This window comes from Tenrec ecaudatus, chromosome 3 (assembly GCF_050624435.1).
Source record: "Tenrec ecaudatus isolate mTenEca1 chromosome 3, mTenEca1.hap1, whole genome shotgun sequence".
Lineage (NCBI taxonomy): Eukaryota > Metazoa > Chordata > Mammalia > Afrosoricida > Tenrecidae > Tenrec > Tenrec ecaudatus.
This window is the reverse complement of record NC_134532.1, coordinates 110,072,279-110,089,134: the sequence shown is the minus strand read 5'-3', so window position 1 is coordinate 110,089,134 and position 16,856 is coordinate 110,072,279. Positions and strand designations below refer to the sequence as shown.

At 44.7% G+C, this 16,856-nt stretch overlaps 1 protein-coding gene and 1 pseudogene across 1 annotated transcript in view; both read left to right on the top strand.

Moving 5' to 3' along the window:
* Positions 1–16,856, top strand: part of ENPEP (glutamyl aminopeptidase) — a 102,698-nt gene that overhangs the window by 45,881 nt on the left and 39,961 nt on the right. The window contains exons 7-11 of the mRNA XM_075543922.1: positions 2,004–2,138; positions 3,608–3,673; positions 6,694–6,759; positions 6,900–7,051; positions 16,366–16,445. Coding sequence (XP_075400037.1) covers positions 2,004–2,138; positions 3,608–3,673; positions 6,694–6,759; positions 6,900–7,051; positions 16,366–16,445 — 499 coding nt within the window. The remainder of the gene's footprint in view (positions 1–2,003; positions 2,139–3,607; positions 3,674–6,693; positions 6,760–6,899; positions 7,052–16,365; positions 16,446–16,856) is intronic.
* LOC142443502 (S-adenosylmethionine decarboxylase proenzyme pseudogene) lies at positions 9,419–10,896 on the top strand (annotated as a pseudogene).

Below are 16,856 nucleotides of genomic sequence, written 5' to 3'. Positions count from 1 at the left end.
TTCAAGGACGCTTTCATTCCCTGGTCTCCCACATTCACTCACTTATTCGGGCTTTAAGAAACAAATCCAGGGAGATTCATATGTGTATAAGAAAGAGCTTTATATTCAAGAGCAATTGTAATATTGAGAAAACATCCTAGCCCAGGACGCATCAAGTCCATAAGTCAAATATTAGCCCATATGTCCAATATTAGTCCATCAATTCCTCTTCAGACTCACGCAGCCATGCAATAATGCCAAATGCAGGAAGATCACAGACCAGTGGGTGGAAAGTCTTGTGGATCCAGTGGCGGTATAGGCATCTCAGCGTTGGTAGGGGTCTCACTCCCAGGGTTCCAGCACAGCTCCCTGTGTCTTGTCCGCAGGAATGTCTCGCAGGGAGTGTGTGTGTCTCTGGCCTCCAGCAAGCTAGTTATCTCCTAAGCACCTCCGAATGAGGTCATCAAGCTGCGACCTAATTGACTAGCTAAACTCCACCCCTTCACTCTTCAGTCTTAACTTGACACCAGGCTATATAACTCCCACAGTCATCAAATGCTAGAGAGGACCCCACCGTGAATAAGACACATGCTTTGCCCTGAAGAAGTTCCCTGTTATGTGGTATGCCCACAGGAGTGCTCTAATGATAAAAGGTAAACTGAAGATAATTTGATAAGTACCACCATGGCATCAATAGTTCATGCCACAGGGTGAAATAAAATTTTAAAAGCCTGAAGATCAGGGAGGTAACAGAGAGATCCCAGTGTCACACAGACACAATAATGCCAGGACCAAAGCCAAATGTTCGGTCACCCAAGATGTTCTTGATGGGCATCCTTTGAAAGCAAAGCCAAACTCCCTGCCTCGAGTCCCTTCTGATGCAGAGCAGCCCTGGAGGGCTGGGGAGAACTGCCCTTGTGTGGTCTTCTTAGACGGTGTCTCTGTCCTCACTTTGCTCCGGCTGAGTGGCTGGTGGGCTTGAACTGCTGATTCACAATTAGCAGGCCAACAAGTAAACAAGCCGAACATAAAGTATCTATTTGGGAAGTATTTTTAATCAAGCAGGACCCGTACAACGTTTAATGTGTACTTTTAGTGGTTGTGACTGAAGAGAGCTAGAGTTCGAGATCTAGTTGTTTAAGGGTTCAAATAATAACAACAGCTAAGGTGTTGGTTTTCCACTTCACAGCTCACACCTGGGAGGTGCCACCAGCATCCCTACTAAGCAAGCAAGGGGCCTCATTGGTCCCACCAAGCTAGAAACCCAAAAACGGAGCTTGGAACCTAACAAATCTGAAATGGTGTGAGACCTAGTAACTGCTTCATTATGCTAAAAAAAAATCTGGGGCTGAAAGGAGAAGCTGAACAATACATCTCAAGCATTAGCTAATGTTTTCTCCCATGAATTCATGCACTATGGTCTTTCCAAATTCCAATGACAAGTTGATGTGAAAACGAAGATGGGGCATCGTCCTTCCTCATTAATTCTCAGAGGAACCTCTAAGATGATCTCCTCCTCCCCACTGTACAGAAACTGAAAGCAGTGTTTACAAAGTTTAACAGTACCCCAAAGTGACACAGAAACGGCAGACCCCAAACCTGCTGAGGCTCGTGTCAGTGCACGTAACACAACAACTGGGAAGGCGGTTCCGCACCAGAGAGGATTTCCTTCTGCTGTGCGCAGGTGTCACTGTGGTTCCAGACCTACTGACTGACACCCAAGCACCGCTACGGGCAACGAGACTGGTGTGGGGTTTTGCATATTCTGGACCAGTCATTTAGAGAGCAAGGGTAAAGGTATTGCAAATAGATGAAGAGAACTAAATCCGTAAGTATAGATTAGAACAGTATAAAATATGACTTGTTTGGGAAATGAATGCTTTGGGGTTTTTCCCAAATAACTTGAAGAGTGGTTTATGCGTACTTCCCCTACCCCACCCCCATTTTTATTATAGAGATGGTATTTGAAAGTCTAAGTTAGTGCCCAGGCAGTGCTATATTTCTGTTTCCTTCTGCTCTCTCAGCGTGACCAGATGTTACTGGAAGACGTGTTACCGGTGCAGGAGGACGATTCCCTGATGTCGTCCCACCCCATTGTGGTCACCGTGTCAACCCCAGCCGAAATCACATCTGTGTTTGACGGAATATCCTACAGCAAGGTGCGGAGAATTGAGCTGAGCTTATGTGCTGAGCTGCTCCCTGCCCCGTGGCCCTTGCAGCAGATTGTCTCACATGCTTCGTCGAACCCATGTCTCTCTGAACACTGCGTATGCTGTGAGCTGAAGATACTAGGTCAAACATAAATGCTCCCAAGTCTTTAACCTTCTTCTAGGTGCAAACACAACCTTTGATACATAATCCATTACGACACACACGAGAAAAGTATCTTACTTAGGAGGTGTGTGTGTGTGTGTCTGTGTGTGTGTGTGTGTGTGTGTCATTTACTTGAAAGTTTTATAACTTGTACATTTTAGTACTAATCCTACAGCGCCAAAAGGAAAGTAGGGAGCAGAGTGTTTATAAAATTCTACAGACTGAGGAAAAGCAAAGGAGACGTCACCTTTCAGGATTTTTTGTGCCCACATGATGTCTATCTAGAGGTCAGCGTTCCACCAGGTCACTTCTTAGCTCCCTCCTCCCCTCCCCACTGTTGCATGGAGTCGTTGTCTCTGTGTTTTCCATCCATAAAGTCAGACAGACAGACAGACAGACACCAGCTGTTATTCTGAAACAACAACTGTCCCTTATTCATCACACAACATTGGCATTCCCCCACCCCACCCCCATGTGCTCAGGACGGTCTCTTTCATTAGAGTTCCATCGGTTGACTGGGTGAAGTACAATGGCGACCTGAAGCTCAAATCCCTAAAAGGATCACCTTTCTTTTTGAACCCGCTTCCCGCAAGTGGATTCCAACCGAGGGCGACCCCAGAGCACCGAGCCCCACTGTCCCACGGGAGTTCCAAGGCTGTAAGGAGCTCGGGTGGCGTGGTGGGGGACACGCTGGGCGGCCAGCCTCCAAGTCAGCAGTGGAAACCCACCAGCCACATCCCGGGAGAAAGATGAGGCTGGCCGTGAGATGTGTTTGTTGTTGTGTTTAATTCTTGTGGGAGGAGCCCTGGTGGTACTGCTTGGCTGTTAACCGAACACCCAGCAGTGTGAATTCTAGGGGGACCCACTAGCGCTCTGGGGGAGGTAAGGGACTTCCATAAAGACTGACCGCCCCGGAAAGCCAGTGGGGCTCTTCTCTGCCTTCCCGCAGGGTTGCTGGGTGGCGGCATCCAAGGGATGGCCATGGGGAAGCTGCCACCTCTTTCTCCCCTAGAGAGGCCGGTGGGTTTCACCCTCTAACCTTTTCCTGGGCAGACCTTCCGTCTGCTTCCCCGCTGTGCCACCAGGCTCCCCATTTCTCGCCCTCTGCGAGGACCTGGAGAGGCAGAGCGGCCGCAGCAGGGTGCCCGAAGATGGCCTTCTGCCCTAAGATCACAGCGTGCCCCGCACCCTGTCATGTTGCAGACTCACTCACGTAGGGACATCACCTAGCAAATATGAGCACAGGTGCGAGCCACCACCGCGCTGCCTGGTGCCGACGCGCGTTCGTTTAATTCTTCCTTGTTTGCCATCGCAGGGAGCTTCCATTCTACGCATGCTCGAAGACTGGATAACACCAGAGAAATTCCAGAAAGGATGTCAGGTAGGATGTATTCCACGAAGTGGATTTCCACCCCATAACCCTTTCTGTGTCAGAGTAGAATGGTGTGCCCCAGGGCCTTCCATGGCTGGTTTGTGTCCCCTTCCCTCCCCGCCAAAGTACATCCCCAGGCCTGTCTTTCAATGCACCTCTGGGTCAGTTCTGGCCCAGAACCTTCCTAAAATGGCCACCTGCACTCGCTGCCATCAAGAAGATTCCAAATTAAAATAACCTTCCATAGGGTTTGTGAGACTGTAAAGCTTCAGGACAGCAGACAGCCTCGCCTTCCACAGAGCAGCTGCCAGGGATTCCTAGTTTTAAATTGGGGGAGAAGATAAAAAACACTGCTACCCATCAAATCGATTCTAACTCAAAGCAACCCTATAGGACAGAGTAAAACTGCCCCTGTGGTTTTCGGATGCTGTAAATCTCAACAGGAACAGAAAGCCTCATCTTTCTCCTGAGTAGTTGGTGAGTTCGAACTGCTGACCTTGTGGGTAGCAGCCCACTTTGTGATGTTCCACATACACCTCCAGGCCTCCTTGAACGAATGACTAAAAGCTCAATGAAATTCCCTACCACTGAATCAATTCCAATGCATTGCAACATTTTAGGACAGGGTCTAACTGTCCCTGGGGGTTTCTGAGACTGTAATTCATTATGGCAGTGGAAACCTCATCATTCTCCCACGAAGCAGGTTGTGGTTTTGAACTGCTAACCTCATGCTTAGTAGCTCAATGCATAACCCATTACACCACCACAACTCCTATAGCCAATATAAGCCACACTCCATAAACTAGATGAGGCTCTCGGGTCACATAAAGACGTTTTCAGAATCCCCTGTCCTATAGGGTCATTATGAGTCAGCATCGACTCCATGACAATGAGAGAGGGAGTTCTAGTGGTGTAGCATATCACACGTTGGGCTGCCAACCACAAGGTCAGCAGTTCAAAACTACCCGTTGCTCTCAGCAGGAGCGCAATAAGGTTTTCTCCTTCTGTAGAAGTAGTCTCAGAAGGCACTGAGGGCAGTTTGACGCTGTCTGACACACTCCGAGTCTGAATGGACTTGAAGGCAGTGCATGTGTCTGTTTTGAGAGTCACCTCAGAGAAGGTCCTGCCATTCGGTTTCCAAAGAGGCGACCAGTGAAGACCCCTGGGACGCACTGTTCAACTCTGACACAAAGGAAGTGACCAGGAATTGGAGTCAACTCAATGGCAACTGGTTGATATACTATTTATTTACGTTTCTACTCTAAGCCAATAGTTAAGACAAGGTAAGATACTGCAACTAAAACAACAACAAAGACCATGGTGAAAAAGCAGACACAGTGTTTCAGGACTCAGAATTCTCACAGTAATCTCAGGCAGATCTCTTCACCTCTCTAGGAATTGCTTTTCTTCGCCCCCCAAAATATGGCAGTTGTATTAAATAAATATTTAAATCCGCCCCCTAATTCCAGCAGTACTTGTGTCTAAACTCAAACCATTGTGAGTACACAAATAAATGTTCCTCAATTACCTTAGGAAGATACTATTCGGTAGAAATTTCTGTCAACAGAGAGCTTTGGTTGTCATTATCACCCTTTGCAGTACGCAAAGATGTTTTTTTTTAAGACAGAATGAAGGATATCTTGAAAACTGCAGTGAATATAGTTGGCCGAGTAAATCCACATCCTTTCATTCGGCCTTCCTTTGCCTGCCCTCTGGTGGTAGTGTTGAGTAGTGGACTAATAAAAAAGAACAAATACAAGCAGAGCTTTCCGTACTTCCCTCAGCTCTCCTCCAGGTTTCTTGCAGCAGTTCTGCTTAGACTGTTTCCCCTCTCTGTGTAATGTAAGTAATGACTTTAGAAAACAGTGTGACTTAGACCCTGCCGCTACTGAGCATTATAGCATCTTAGAGTCGCTCTTCCCATGGGAGAAAGATGAGACAGCCTTGCTGTCTTAGTGGTTATGCGTTGGGCAGCTAACCACAAGGTCAGCAGTTTGATACCACCAGACACTCCGTGGGAGAAAGTGGAGGCTTTCCACTCCCTTAAAGAAGTACAGTTTCGGAAACCCAGAAGAGTAGCTTTGCTCTGACCTATAGGATCACTATGACTTGAAATGGACTCAGGGACGCTGCGTTTGGGTTTTTTGCTTGGTGTCTCGGAAAACCTGCAGGGACAGTTCTACTCTGTCCTAGAGAGTCGCTATGCGTCACACCGGACTTGATGGTAGTGAGGTTGGTTGTTTTGCTTGGTGTGATGGCGCCATCTAGTGTCTGAGGTGAGAAAGCACCGGTGTAGCTGAAGATAGAGGCTGCAGCTTTTTCATGCCGCCACGTCAAGATGGAAGAATTCTGGATCTCTGGTCATAGTCAAAACGAGGGACACGAATAGGTAAGCACTCTACTACTAACAGAAAGACTAGCAATTCGACCCCATCAAGAAGCCACCCGGAAGAACGACCTCGTGATCTCTTGCGAAACAAGCCCTGCCGAGCAATTGTACTCTCTCCACGTGGAATCTCCCCAAGTCAGAATCAGCTCAGTAGCTGCTGTGTTTTGTTGTTGATGATCTTCTTGTGGGCAGTGGATGCTTCCCGAACATGCGTCTCCTCTTAAGTATGTTACACCACCTGTCCCCAAGGTATCGACCTTTCCCTTCCTCTGGCCGCAACTCCATTAAACAACAAGCAAAAACACCAACGTATCACGTTGGTCACCAAAAGATAGCCATTCTGCTTTACAAATGCAATACTGCTTGTACTGTTTTTTTATAGTTCACAAAAAGAACGAATGCATCATATGGGCCAGTAAAAATTATCCATCTGCTTTACAAATGAAACAAACACTACTGTACTGTGTTTTTGTAGTTCGCAAAGTATTCTGTATACAGTGTACATCACTTCTCATTTTCGGGTAGGCCAGCTGTTATTCTCCATTAAAGTGCAATACGAGTTCGATTCGTGCCCATGCTGTAGAGATGTGAGAAACGCAAACGTTGACTCTTAAAATACTTTTTCATCATTTACACACAGATTTATTTGAAAAAATACAAATTCCAGAATGCAAAGACATCGGATTTTTGGGACTCCATGCAAGAGGTGAGCAAGAGTATGCCTTCACTTGTTCGTCATTCCTACCAATCAGTTTGGGTGTTTTTTGTTTTTTGGTCTGGTCATTATGTCCTTTGGGTTTTTGAGGTTTTTTTAATAAGTTCATGCTCGTGTTTTTAAAACATTAGGCCAGTGGTTTACCTGTGAAAGAAGTCATGGACACGTGGACCAGACAGATGAGCTACCCTGTGCTTCATGTGAAAGACACAAGGAACGTGACGCAGAAACGCTTCCTGCTGGACGCCAAGGCCAACGCTTCGCAGCCACATTCCGATCTTGGGTAAGGCTGTGCGATGCATCTCAAGAAGGCAGCTTTGGTGAAAATATTGGCCGCGTGTCTTCGGACTTTCTCCTGGGTTACGTGCTTGTTGGATGGTCGTACAAAGGAACAGAGGCTTGGGTGGAGAGGGGGAAGGGGGAGGGGTCCAGCAGGGTTCAAGACTAGCTGAAGGGCCTCAGAAGTTCAACATGGTGACTGCCCACGCGCGGTGTGCCTGTTCTTCCATGACAGCATGGCATTAAAAGAGGATGACTAATTGTCATCAGTTCTACAGCGCAAAGAAGTCAGGGGGGCGGGGGGGACCACAGGCATCGTAGAGTTCCAGAGGGTCAGGAAGGGCAGAAAACTAGCACCGGAAGATGAATCCACATACTAATTAGGGGCTCTGGAGCAGGAGTGAGAGCTGACCCTCCCTCCCCCGGGGCGAGCGTCGGGCATGTCAGCATGAAGAGTGGAGGGCAAGTGTGAGAAATGAGGTATAAAACAGGGCGATTCATCTGAAGTCTACACTTAGGACAATTGTACCAGTCAGACAGACACCCTTCCCCCTCCACCTTCTCTTCACCCCTCCCCCCCACATCTCCCACACAGAGGTCCCGGAAGTCTGGCATTTGCCACAGATAGAAATCCAGAAGGAATTTTATACCAGCCACCAAGAGTTAACTTAGTCTTTCTCAAATAGAGGAGCCCTGGTGGCCTACCGGGATGTGACCTGAGTCAGCTGTTCAAAATCACCAGCAGCTCCACAGGAGAGAGATGAGGCTATAAACCAAAGGGCCCTTCGACTGTCCTGTAGGATGGCTCTGAGTCAGAACCGACTCGATGGCATCGGATTTTGAGAGTTAGTCAATATGAATGGACCACCAAGGATCCTAGGACGGGGCAGGGGCGGGAGGGGGGGGGGTCGGACCTAGAAGGCATATAAGATAAAATCACATGCGGTTTATGTAATACATTCAGAAGTCAAAGAAACTGCTATACTTCTTAAACAAGAGCAGAAAATCTTAGAGAAAAAAAACCATAAGAATTCAAAAATAAAAAGAGCTCTGGAATTCGTTGGACCGAAATGTTAAGGAAGCTTTTGAGTGACTCAGAAGCCCAGAAATCTGACCCTAGAGAAGAAAATAGCACAGTTCTTTAGTGGTTGCTGCATAACTTTGAATAATAGTTGTATTGACTGGATTTCCTTGTATTTGCTTCGATATCACCCTTTAATAGGCAGCAATGTACTTCAAGATAGATCTTGAAATGTCCATTTGGCAAGGAATGCAATGTTATCATTCCTTTGCCTCTAGCATTCCTGGCCTAGTAAACCATATGCTTTCCTGATTCAAAATGGTCAATACCAATCCATTTCCGCTCACAAATGGCTAGAATGTCAATCTGTATGTGTTCCATGTCATTTTTGATGACTTCCAATATTTCTAGCTTCTGACGTTGTACATTCCCAGTGCCAATGCGAAATAGATGTTTGCAGCTGATTCTTCTCATGTTGAGCTGCGCCCCATGAGCCAATGAGTCCCAAAGGCTTTACTCCATCCATCATTGTGGTCGGCTCTACTTTGAGAAGGCAGGTTTTCTCCATCGTAGTTAGAGTTCTTTCCAACCTAAAGGACTCATCGCCCGGCTCTGTCTCTGACAGTGTCTACCACAAGTCCTTAGGTTGGCACCGTTATCTGTAAGGTTTTCCATGGCCAATTCCTCCGGAAATCTGCCCTTAGCTGGGAAGCTCTGCTGAAACCTATTCACCCTGTCCCCTTACCCCCTCAGTCCCTGGAGAAAGACATCATGTTGGTAAATCGGAGGCGAGCTAAAAAGAGGAAGATATCACGGTGATGGGCTGACACAGTGGCTGCAGCAATGGGCTCAAACACCTGAGCAATGGGAAAGATGGTACAAGGCAGGGGGGTGGCGAAGGCACTTCACAATTGAAACAACCCTTCTTGACCAACAATGTGTGTTCAGGGTGCCCGGCTCGCTCAAAGCACAGTATGCCTACGAAGCCTTTCATGAGCCAGAATGGTACAAGGCAATAAAACAGCGACTCTTGCTTCATGTTGGAGAAAGTTGAGGCTCTCTTGTCCTGTCAACATTTCCGGTCCCAGACCCCTCCAGGGGCGCTTCTCTGCCCTGTGGGATCTGTGTGCGAGGGAATCGACTCTAGCTATAGCAATGATGTTGACAACAACAACAAAAGCCTGGAAAATTTTATTAATCCTTTTTTTTAAGTTAATATAAAATTATAGGGGGCAAAAAGGAACCTGAACTTTAAAGACCGCTGGAACCATGTGCCGTAGCGGCGGTGGGAGAAGACATTTGATTTAGTTGATTTTCTGTGGTTGTTGGTTGTTCGCTAGTCTCGCGGTGATGGAGGCTGCGTGTTTTTTCGAAGGCACTGAGCAGCTGCTGGAGGTTTGGTTCTCCCAGTAGCAGCCTGACGCTAACCAAGGATCTGGGGATCTTCGTACCATCCCGACATCCGAGTGGGACAGACTTTTGAAGGAGGAGGTGCAATGTTCAATCATAAGTGTGCCAGAAACTGGCAAGCAGGAAGCTTATGTACTCAGTGAGAGTAGCATGTTTGTCTCCCGGAGACGTGTCATTTTGAAGACAGGTGGTCCACCGTCTTCCTGAAAGCACTGGTCCCTGTGGAAGCTTGCTAGGGACTACAGTGGGTTTGACTCAATTCAAAGCTGCTTTTATTCTCGTAAGAATTTCATGAAGCCTTTTCACCAAGGGGACCCACACCGGAAATTCCAGGAAGAAATAGAGTTTCTTAATGCAATTTTCCCAAATGGAGCAGCGTTTTGTATGGGACGAATGAATTCTGCCTGTTGGTACTATTATACTCTGGATTTCCCAGAGAGTCGGGTAATCAGCCAGCCAGATCAAACGCTGGACATTCTGATGGGTGAGCTTGACCCAGCAGTTATGGACCAGTTCTCCATGAGAGATGGTGCTCCTGCAAAGGATGTCACTCGAGAGAGTGGAATTCGTCACCTGATACCAGGTTCTGTCATTGATGCTACAATGTTCAATCCTTGTGGGTATTCAATGAATGGAATGAAATCGGACGGAACTTATTGGACTATTCAGACCACTCCAGAACCAGAATTTTCTTATGTTAGCTTTGAAACAAACTTAAGTCAGACCTCCTATGGTGACCTGATCAGGAAAGTGGTGGAAGTCTTCAAGCCAGGAAAATGTGTGGCCACCCTGTTTGTAAGTCAGAGTTCTAAATGTCGCACCGTGCTTTCTTCGCCCCAGAAGACTGGAGGTTTTAAACGTCTTGATTGCCAGATTGCTATGTTCAATGGTGACAACTTTGTTTTTACCAGTTTTGCTAATAAGGAGCAACAGTTGATTAAGAAATATGAAGGAAAAAAATGCAAAAAGAAAACACATAGAGGAAGGTGGTGGCTGCTTTCTAGACACTGACCCCGGGGCTGTGCTCTCCCTTGCCACCGCCGTGTAGTTGCAGAAAGCCCTAGATGTAATCACAGTGTCATCACTTTGAATTGTATGCATTATTAGATCAAGGAGTTAGATACCTTGCATGAGTGCTCTCTCCTGTGTTTAGGTTTTCTATGCCTCTCTTGCTGTGAAAGTGAAGTGCATGTAGAAAAAAACCTTTTACTGTATGACACTTTACAACACTTGTGAAAACAATTCAATTTGGTTTATGCACAGTATAATATTTCTCCAGGTATCACCCCAAATTCCCCACAGACAAGGCTTTCGTCCTCCTTAGGCGCTGGCCTCAGCCTAACCATCAATTGCTGACAGAAGTGTACATCCAGTTACCTCCAGTTTCTAGAACACTCTCTCTCCGAATGAATGTTACTAAAAACAATTTATACTTCATACAGATTTTTTTTGCAACAGCAATTAAAATTTTTCTTCCACGAGTTGAGTCCTCTTTAAAAAAAAAGGAAGAAAGAAAGAAATTTATAATGTCCAAATAACTAGTAGGACAGTGCATGCTCATGGCTCAGAAAGTTTAGTATTGATAAGATGTCAGTACTTCCTAAAGCACTCTGTATACTCAACCCAATCCTCATCAAAATTCTAAAAGCTGCCTTTGCACAAATAAAAAGGCTGATTATCAGAGTTTACGTGGAACTAAAAGGAGCCCCACATAGTCGAAGCAATCTTGTAAAAGAATGAGGAGGACTCACACTTGTCCACCTCAAAATATAAAGCTACAATAAAACCATCTGGGACCCGCAAAGTGATAACCTACCAGCTGAGGCAATACAACCGAAGGTCCATATTTCTTGAATCAGCTGATTTTCAACAAAGGTAGTGAGATCGCTCAATGGGGAGAGAATAACCTTGCTAATATTTCTGGTACAACAAGGTTTCCACCAGCAAAAGACTGAACCTGTGCACACACCTCACACCACAAGCAGTATAAAAATGGCCTACATGTAAAAAAGGAAAATGAGAAAGCTCTTAGAAGAAAGCATAGAAGACATGCAAATCAGCAGCCAGGACTTCAGAAGATGCTCAACATCATTAGTCATTAAAACAAAAACCAACTAAACCCACCACCACCAAGTCCCTTTTGACTCATAAGGACCCTCTGTGGGGCTTCTGAGACTGTACGTCTTTATAGGAGCAGACAAACAGCCACTCTTTCTCCAGCATGGTGCCTGGTGGGTTTGAACAGCCCACCTTAGACTGATCCCACAGCACCACCAGGGCCAGTTTTATTAGGGAAATGCAAATCAAAGTCACAATTCATGATTGTAATTTTTAAAATAATAAAAAACAGGTGTTGACAGGATAGGAAAACATTGGAGCCCTCATCGATTGCTAGTAGAATTATAAAATAATGCAGCCACTACGGGAGATCTTAAACCTAGAATTTCCGCAGGAACTAACATTTTCACTCCTTGAATAGCCTAAAAATGGGAACTAACCTTTATGCACAAATGCGTACTGCAGCTCTATTCACAATCACTGAAGGATGGAAATAACCCCAATCTCCATTCATTATTCCATGAATGAACAAATAAAATGCAGGGTACACATGCACTGGAAGATGGCTCATAGACAGATAAATGAAGTCCTACACATAAATCCACATGGAAGAACTTTGAAAATATTCCGCTGAGTGCAATAAGCCACTCGCAAATGAACAAAGATTACTTGATTCCATTTATCTGAAATACTTAGAATAGGCAAGTGTAGAGAGAGCAGATTTTAATTTGTGTTCTCCAAGGAGTAGTAGGGAAGGGGACATATCACTTAGGGGATGCTCAGTTGCTGTGAAGGGTGATTGGAAAACATGGCTTTGGGTGCACAACGTGTGAACATAATTAATGTCACTGACTTGTACATGTAAAAATACTCAAGTGGAAAATATGTTGTGCCCATTATTTAAAGTTAGTCAGAAGTATACATATATTTATATGAGTGTACATATACACATTACATATACTTATATGTATGTATCTATGTGTGTGTAGAGAGAGAGAGAGAGAGAGAGAGAGAGTGCTTTGGTGGAGTAGTGGTTACAGGTTGAGCTGTGATCCGAAAGGCCAGCAGTTGGAAACCACCTCAGGAGAAAGATAGGCTTTCTACTCCCGGGAAGAGTTGCAGTCTAGGAAACCCACCAGGGTCATTCCATCCTGTTCTTTAGGGTCTCCATGCTTGTGCACTGACCCCGTGGCAGTGACCACAAGGAAGGCTAGTCGTTAGGATTGTGGTCTTGGGCCACTTTCCTCAGAGTTATTAAGTAGCCTCCACTTAACCTGTTCTTAAGACAAAGTCCAAAAACCAAACTCACTGCCATCGAGCCAATTTTGACTTATGGTGACCCTCTCAGGCAGGGTGGGACCGCTCCTGGGGGTTCTGAGGTTCTCGATCTGTCAAGAGCAGAAAGCTCCCTCTTTCTTCTGCAGAATGGCTGCTGGGCTCAAACTGCTGACTGTGTAGTTCAGCATCCCTAACAGGTAACCCCCACGCCACCTACTTACAACCTAAATGGACCACACAGAACTGTTATTGTTTGAAGACCTGATGCTCTTGACCATCTCTCAGAAAAGGGCCTATCTTCATCTCCCCCGGGGGTTTCTGTGGAGAGCAAGCTTACAAACGTGCCTTCTGGCTCACTCAGAATGACCACACAGGAGCATTGGACTTGCATGTGTTGTCTTGGGCCACTTTCCTCAGCATTGTTAAGTAGTCCATTGCATTTTTGAAAATGAGGTCCGTTACCTCTGGATCTCACATAAAGAAGACGATCGTTGATGTAATTTTAACTTCTTGACATTTTCTATTCTCGTATTTGTTATTTTATTCAAATTAGATCAGTTTTGATTAAGTGATCTTAAAACTATGAAGCCACATTTCTTTCACCTTCTATCAATGTTGTTTTGTGATGTTCTTGAAGAAACCCCTCCAAGAAGTATTTTTACACACGATCATAACAGTGCATCTTACCCTCCCATTTAGGCACAGCGTAGTCCTAGACACCCATTTGTAGAGTAGCCCAGATGTCCAATCCTGACTGCGCGAGCCCAGGAGGGAGGCATACACCACCCATTCTGTGGGCAGGGCAAGATGGGGAGGAAGGAAATGTCATTTACTTAGCAGCACTGAATCAGCAGAGCATACAAAGCATGAGAGATGTAAGTAAATGGGATGCGATTTTTAAAAACTATATCTTTGTCCACTTTTGGGGGGAGAAAATCAAAGGGAAACTCTCTTAGTTGGCTTCCCTAAAAGTGGACCTTGATATTACTACTCAAGTGAAAGTGATTGTCTTTCTAGGAGAGAGGAGGTGGGTGTGAAGAGGCACGGGAAGGAAGAAAGTCCTGGCATGGTGCTCTATGTGGCAGGGACCACAGAGGCTAACTTCGATTCAGTCCCAGACGGTGCAGGATGCACTTCAGAGTGGTCCCATTGATGGGTCAAGGAAGCCATTGATCCGTCAAGGAAGCCAATGACAATGTCCATTGTCCATTGTCAGTGGCTAAGGGCTGCTTCCACAAGATATGCATGCATTGCCAGGTTCTTTAGGTGTGAGGACAGATCTCTGTCCTCAGGTGCTGACTAGGATCCTGGAGCATGAATTTGACAAAAGGGACCAAGGTGATAAGGAGGAAGCGCTGAGTGTGTCTGTAACGAGACCCAAGAATCAATTTGTGATGCCTTCGTGAAGCTCAACAGTCAAAACCATTCCAAATCAGATCTCCCATGGGACGACAAAATGCCCAAGCCGATCAAGCATTTCTATAATTACAACACAAAGGTTAATACTTTCTCTCTTTTTTTAAACATTTTAAATACTCTTGTTTATTAAATTTAACTTTGGTTTGTTTTACAAATACTTAGTATATACTGCTAGATTAAGTAACTAGAAAGGTTAAGTAACTTGTTCAGAGTCACACAGCTAGTAAGTGGCCAAGCAGACTGTCTCATATTCTGTACTTTTTAAAAAAACAAAAATTTTCTTGGGGGCTCTTACAGCTCTTATAACAATCCATACATCCATCGTATTGAACAAATTTGTATATATGTTGCCATCAACATTTCCAAAACAGTTTCTTTCTACTTGAACCCGTGGCATCAGCTCCTTTTTCCCTCCCTCCTTCCCTCCTGATCCCACAGTAATTACTTTTATATGCAGTTATTGTTATTAGGTGCCATCTATGCTATGGGTGACTCTGGGCACAACTGAACAAAGCCCTGCCCAGCCCCGCGCCTTCCTCACAGTGTTGTTCTGTTGGAACCCGTCGTTAGGGTCCCTGTGCCGACCCATCTTGCTGAGCGTCTTCCTCCTTTTCCTGACACTCCACCAAGCAGGATGTACTTCTCCAAGGACTGGACCTTCCTCATAAGATAGCCAAACATATTCCCCCTGCTGACCTACCTTTCATTATATTTTGAAAAGTACAGATGCCAACCATTCTTCTTGGTTAAGGACTTCAATGATCACAGAGAAAGAAAAACAAGACTAGCTTTGAGCTGAAACTTGAATTAGCCAATAGATTTATTTTCTCTCTAGATTTCCTGTTATCTGACCAATTGTCTAGGATATGAGAACAAAAGGTCAAAGAGACATCTAAGATCTCTTTTATAAGCATTCTAGGCTAAACTATTAAGTATATAGTATGTGAAATATAAAATGAGTAATAAGTAACAACAGCAAACACTGTGGTTGTTACTCCCACATCCACCACTTGCCCCAGAGGGAAATACTAAGCAGCTCAAGAACACAAAGTTGTAGAGCCCACGAAACACACTGGCTTCAAATGCTTACCTTCGTGTCGCCCGGAATCTCGTGCTTCTAAATAGAGAGTAATTTAGAGATGACCATGAGACGTGCCTGGAAATACTTACAGTAGTATGATTTTAACCTAATACCCAAAATATTTTCTTTCTTTCAGAGTTTTCCAGAGTATTTCTGAATTTTAAAATCTTTTGTAGTCCTGAAAAGAGAAAACAGTATATCAGAGTCTGTGAAGGTCCCTGTGTGTGAACACTCAGTATGACAGCATGTGGTTATGACTGCATCTGGTACCATGGAGTCCATTCTGAGTTATGTAGACCATAATGAAGCACTGCTTGGACCTGCAACCTGCTCGCCAGGGGTCTTAGTTGTGAGCTCATAGTCGCAGCCACTGTGTCGATGCATCTCCTCAGAGGCCTTCCTCTCTTTCGCTTCCCCCTTCCTTTACCAAGCATGATGTCCTCCTCTGGGAATGGGTCCTCCTGACTTATCCAAAATACATACGCTGGTCCCTCCATCATTGCTCTAAGGAACATTCTGGGTTGCTCTTCTTCCAAGACAGATCTGTTTTTTTCATTTGGCAGTTCATGGTATTTTCAATATTCTTCTTCAGCACTATAGTTGAAATGCATTGATTCTTCTCTGGTCTTCCTTATTCAATGCCTACCTTTCATTTGCATAAGAGGTGATTGACAATACCATGGGTCGGGTCGGGCATACTTTTGTCAGTTACATGGCTTATCGTCATCACTAGGTAAAGTTATAATAACTGTATACTCTCTATTGAATAGGAGTCCAGGTGGCATAGTGTGTTATGAGTTGGGCTACTAACTGCAAGTTTAGCAATTAGGGCTCACTAGTCACTTCGCAGGAGAATGATGAGGCTTTCTACTCTCAGAAATATTTAGAGTTTCAGAAACCCACAGGGGCAATTCTAATCTGTCCTATAGAGTCACTATGAGTTCATACACTGAATAAGTACCTATAGGGAACTTATGTATATCTATGACTTTTTTCTACTTATTTTTAAGTTTTCAGAACAAAAATAATTTTGCTTTCTTAAAAATTTTAGTTACACATGGAATATTCCAGTTAGATGGACGGAAGATCAACTTTCAAATGTGACGTTGTACCATAGGAATGAAAAAGAAGGTAAATATTACCAGTTCATTTGTTTACTCTTGGAATTAATGAGTTATTTTGAAATAAAATTTATATACAAAGAATCAAAATTAACCTGGAACTTATTTTGTACATTTTAGCTAAAACGAGTCTCACAATTTACTTATGATTCCAAAATCACCTACAATACTGAGTAACTTTTCTGCCTTGAGATGTTCTTTATAATGGTTTGCCATGACTGACCCGTTAATAAGTGCTACTGTACATCCCAAAAGAAAAAGCACATATTCAACCATTGCAAGAAGTATGCACACATTTGACTTTCCCTCTCCCTCCCTTCTCCCCTCCTTACCACCTTCCTGTCTATTCTCCCTTCCTTTATATCGTCTCTCTCCCTCCTACCTTTCCCTTGCTTCTTTTCTTTTCTCTTTGCTTTATATG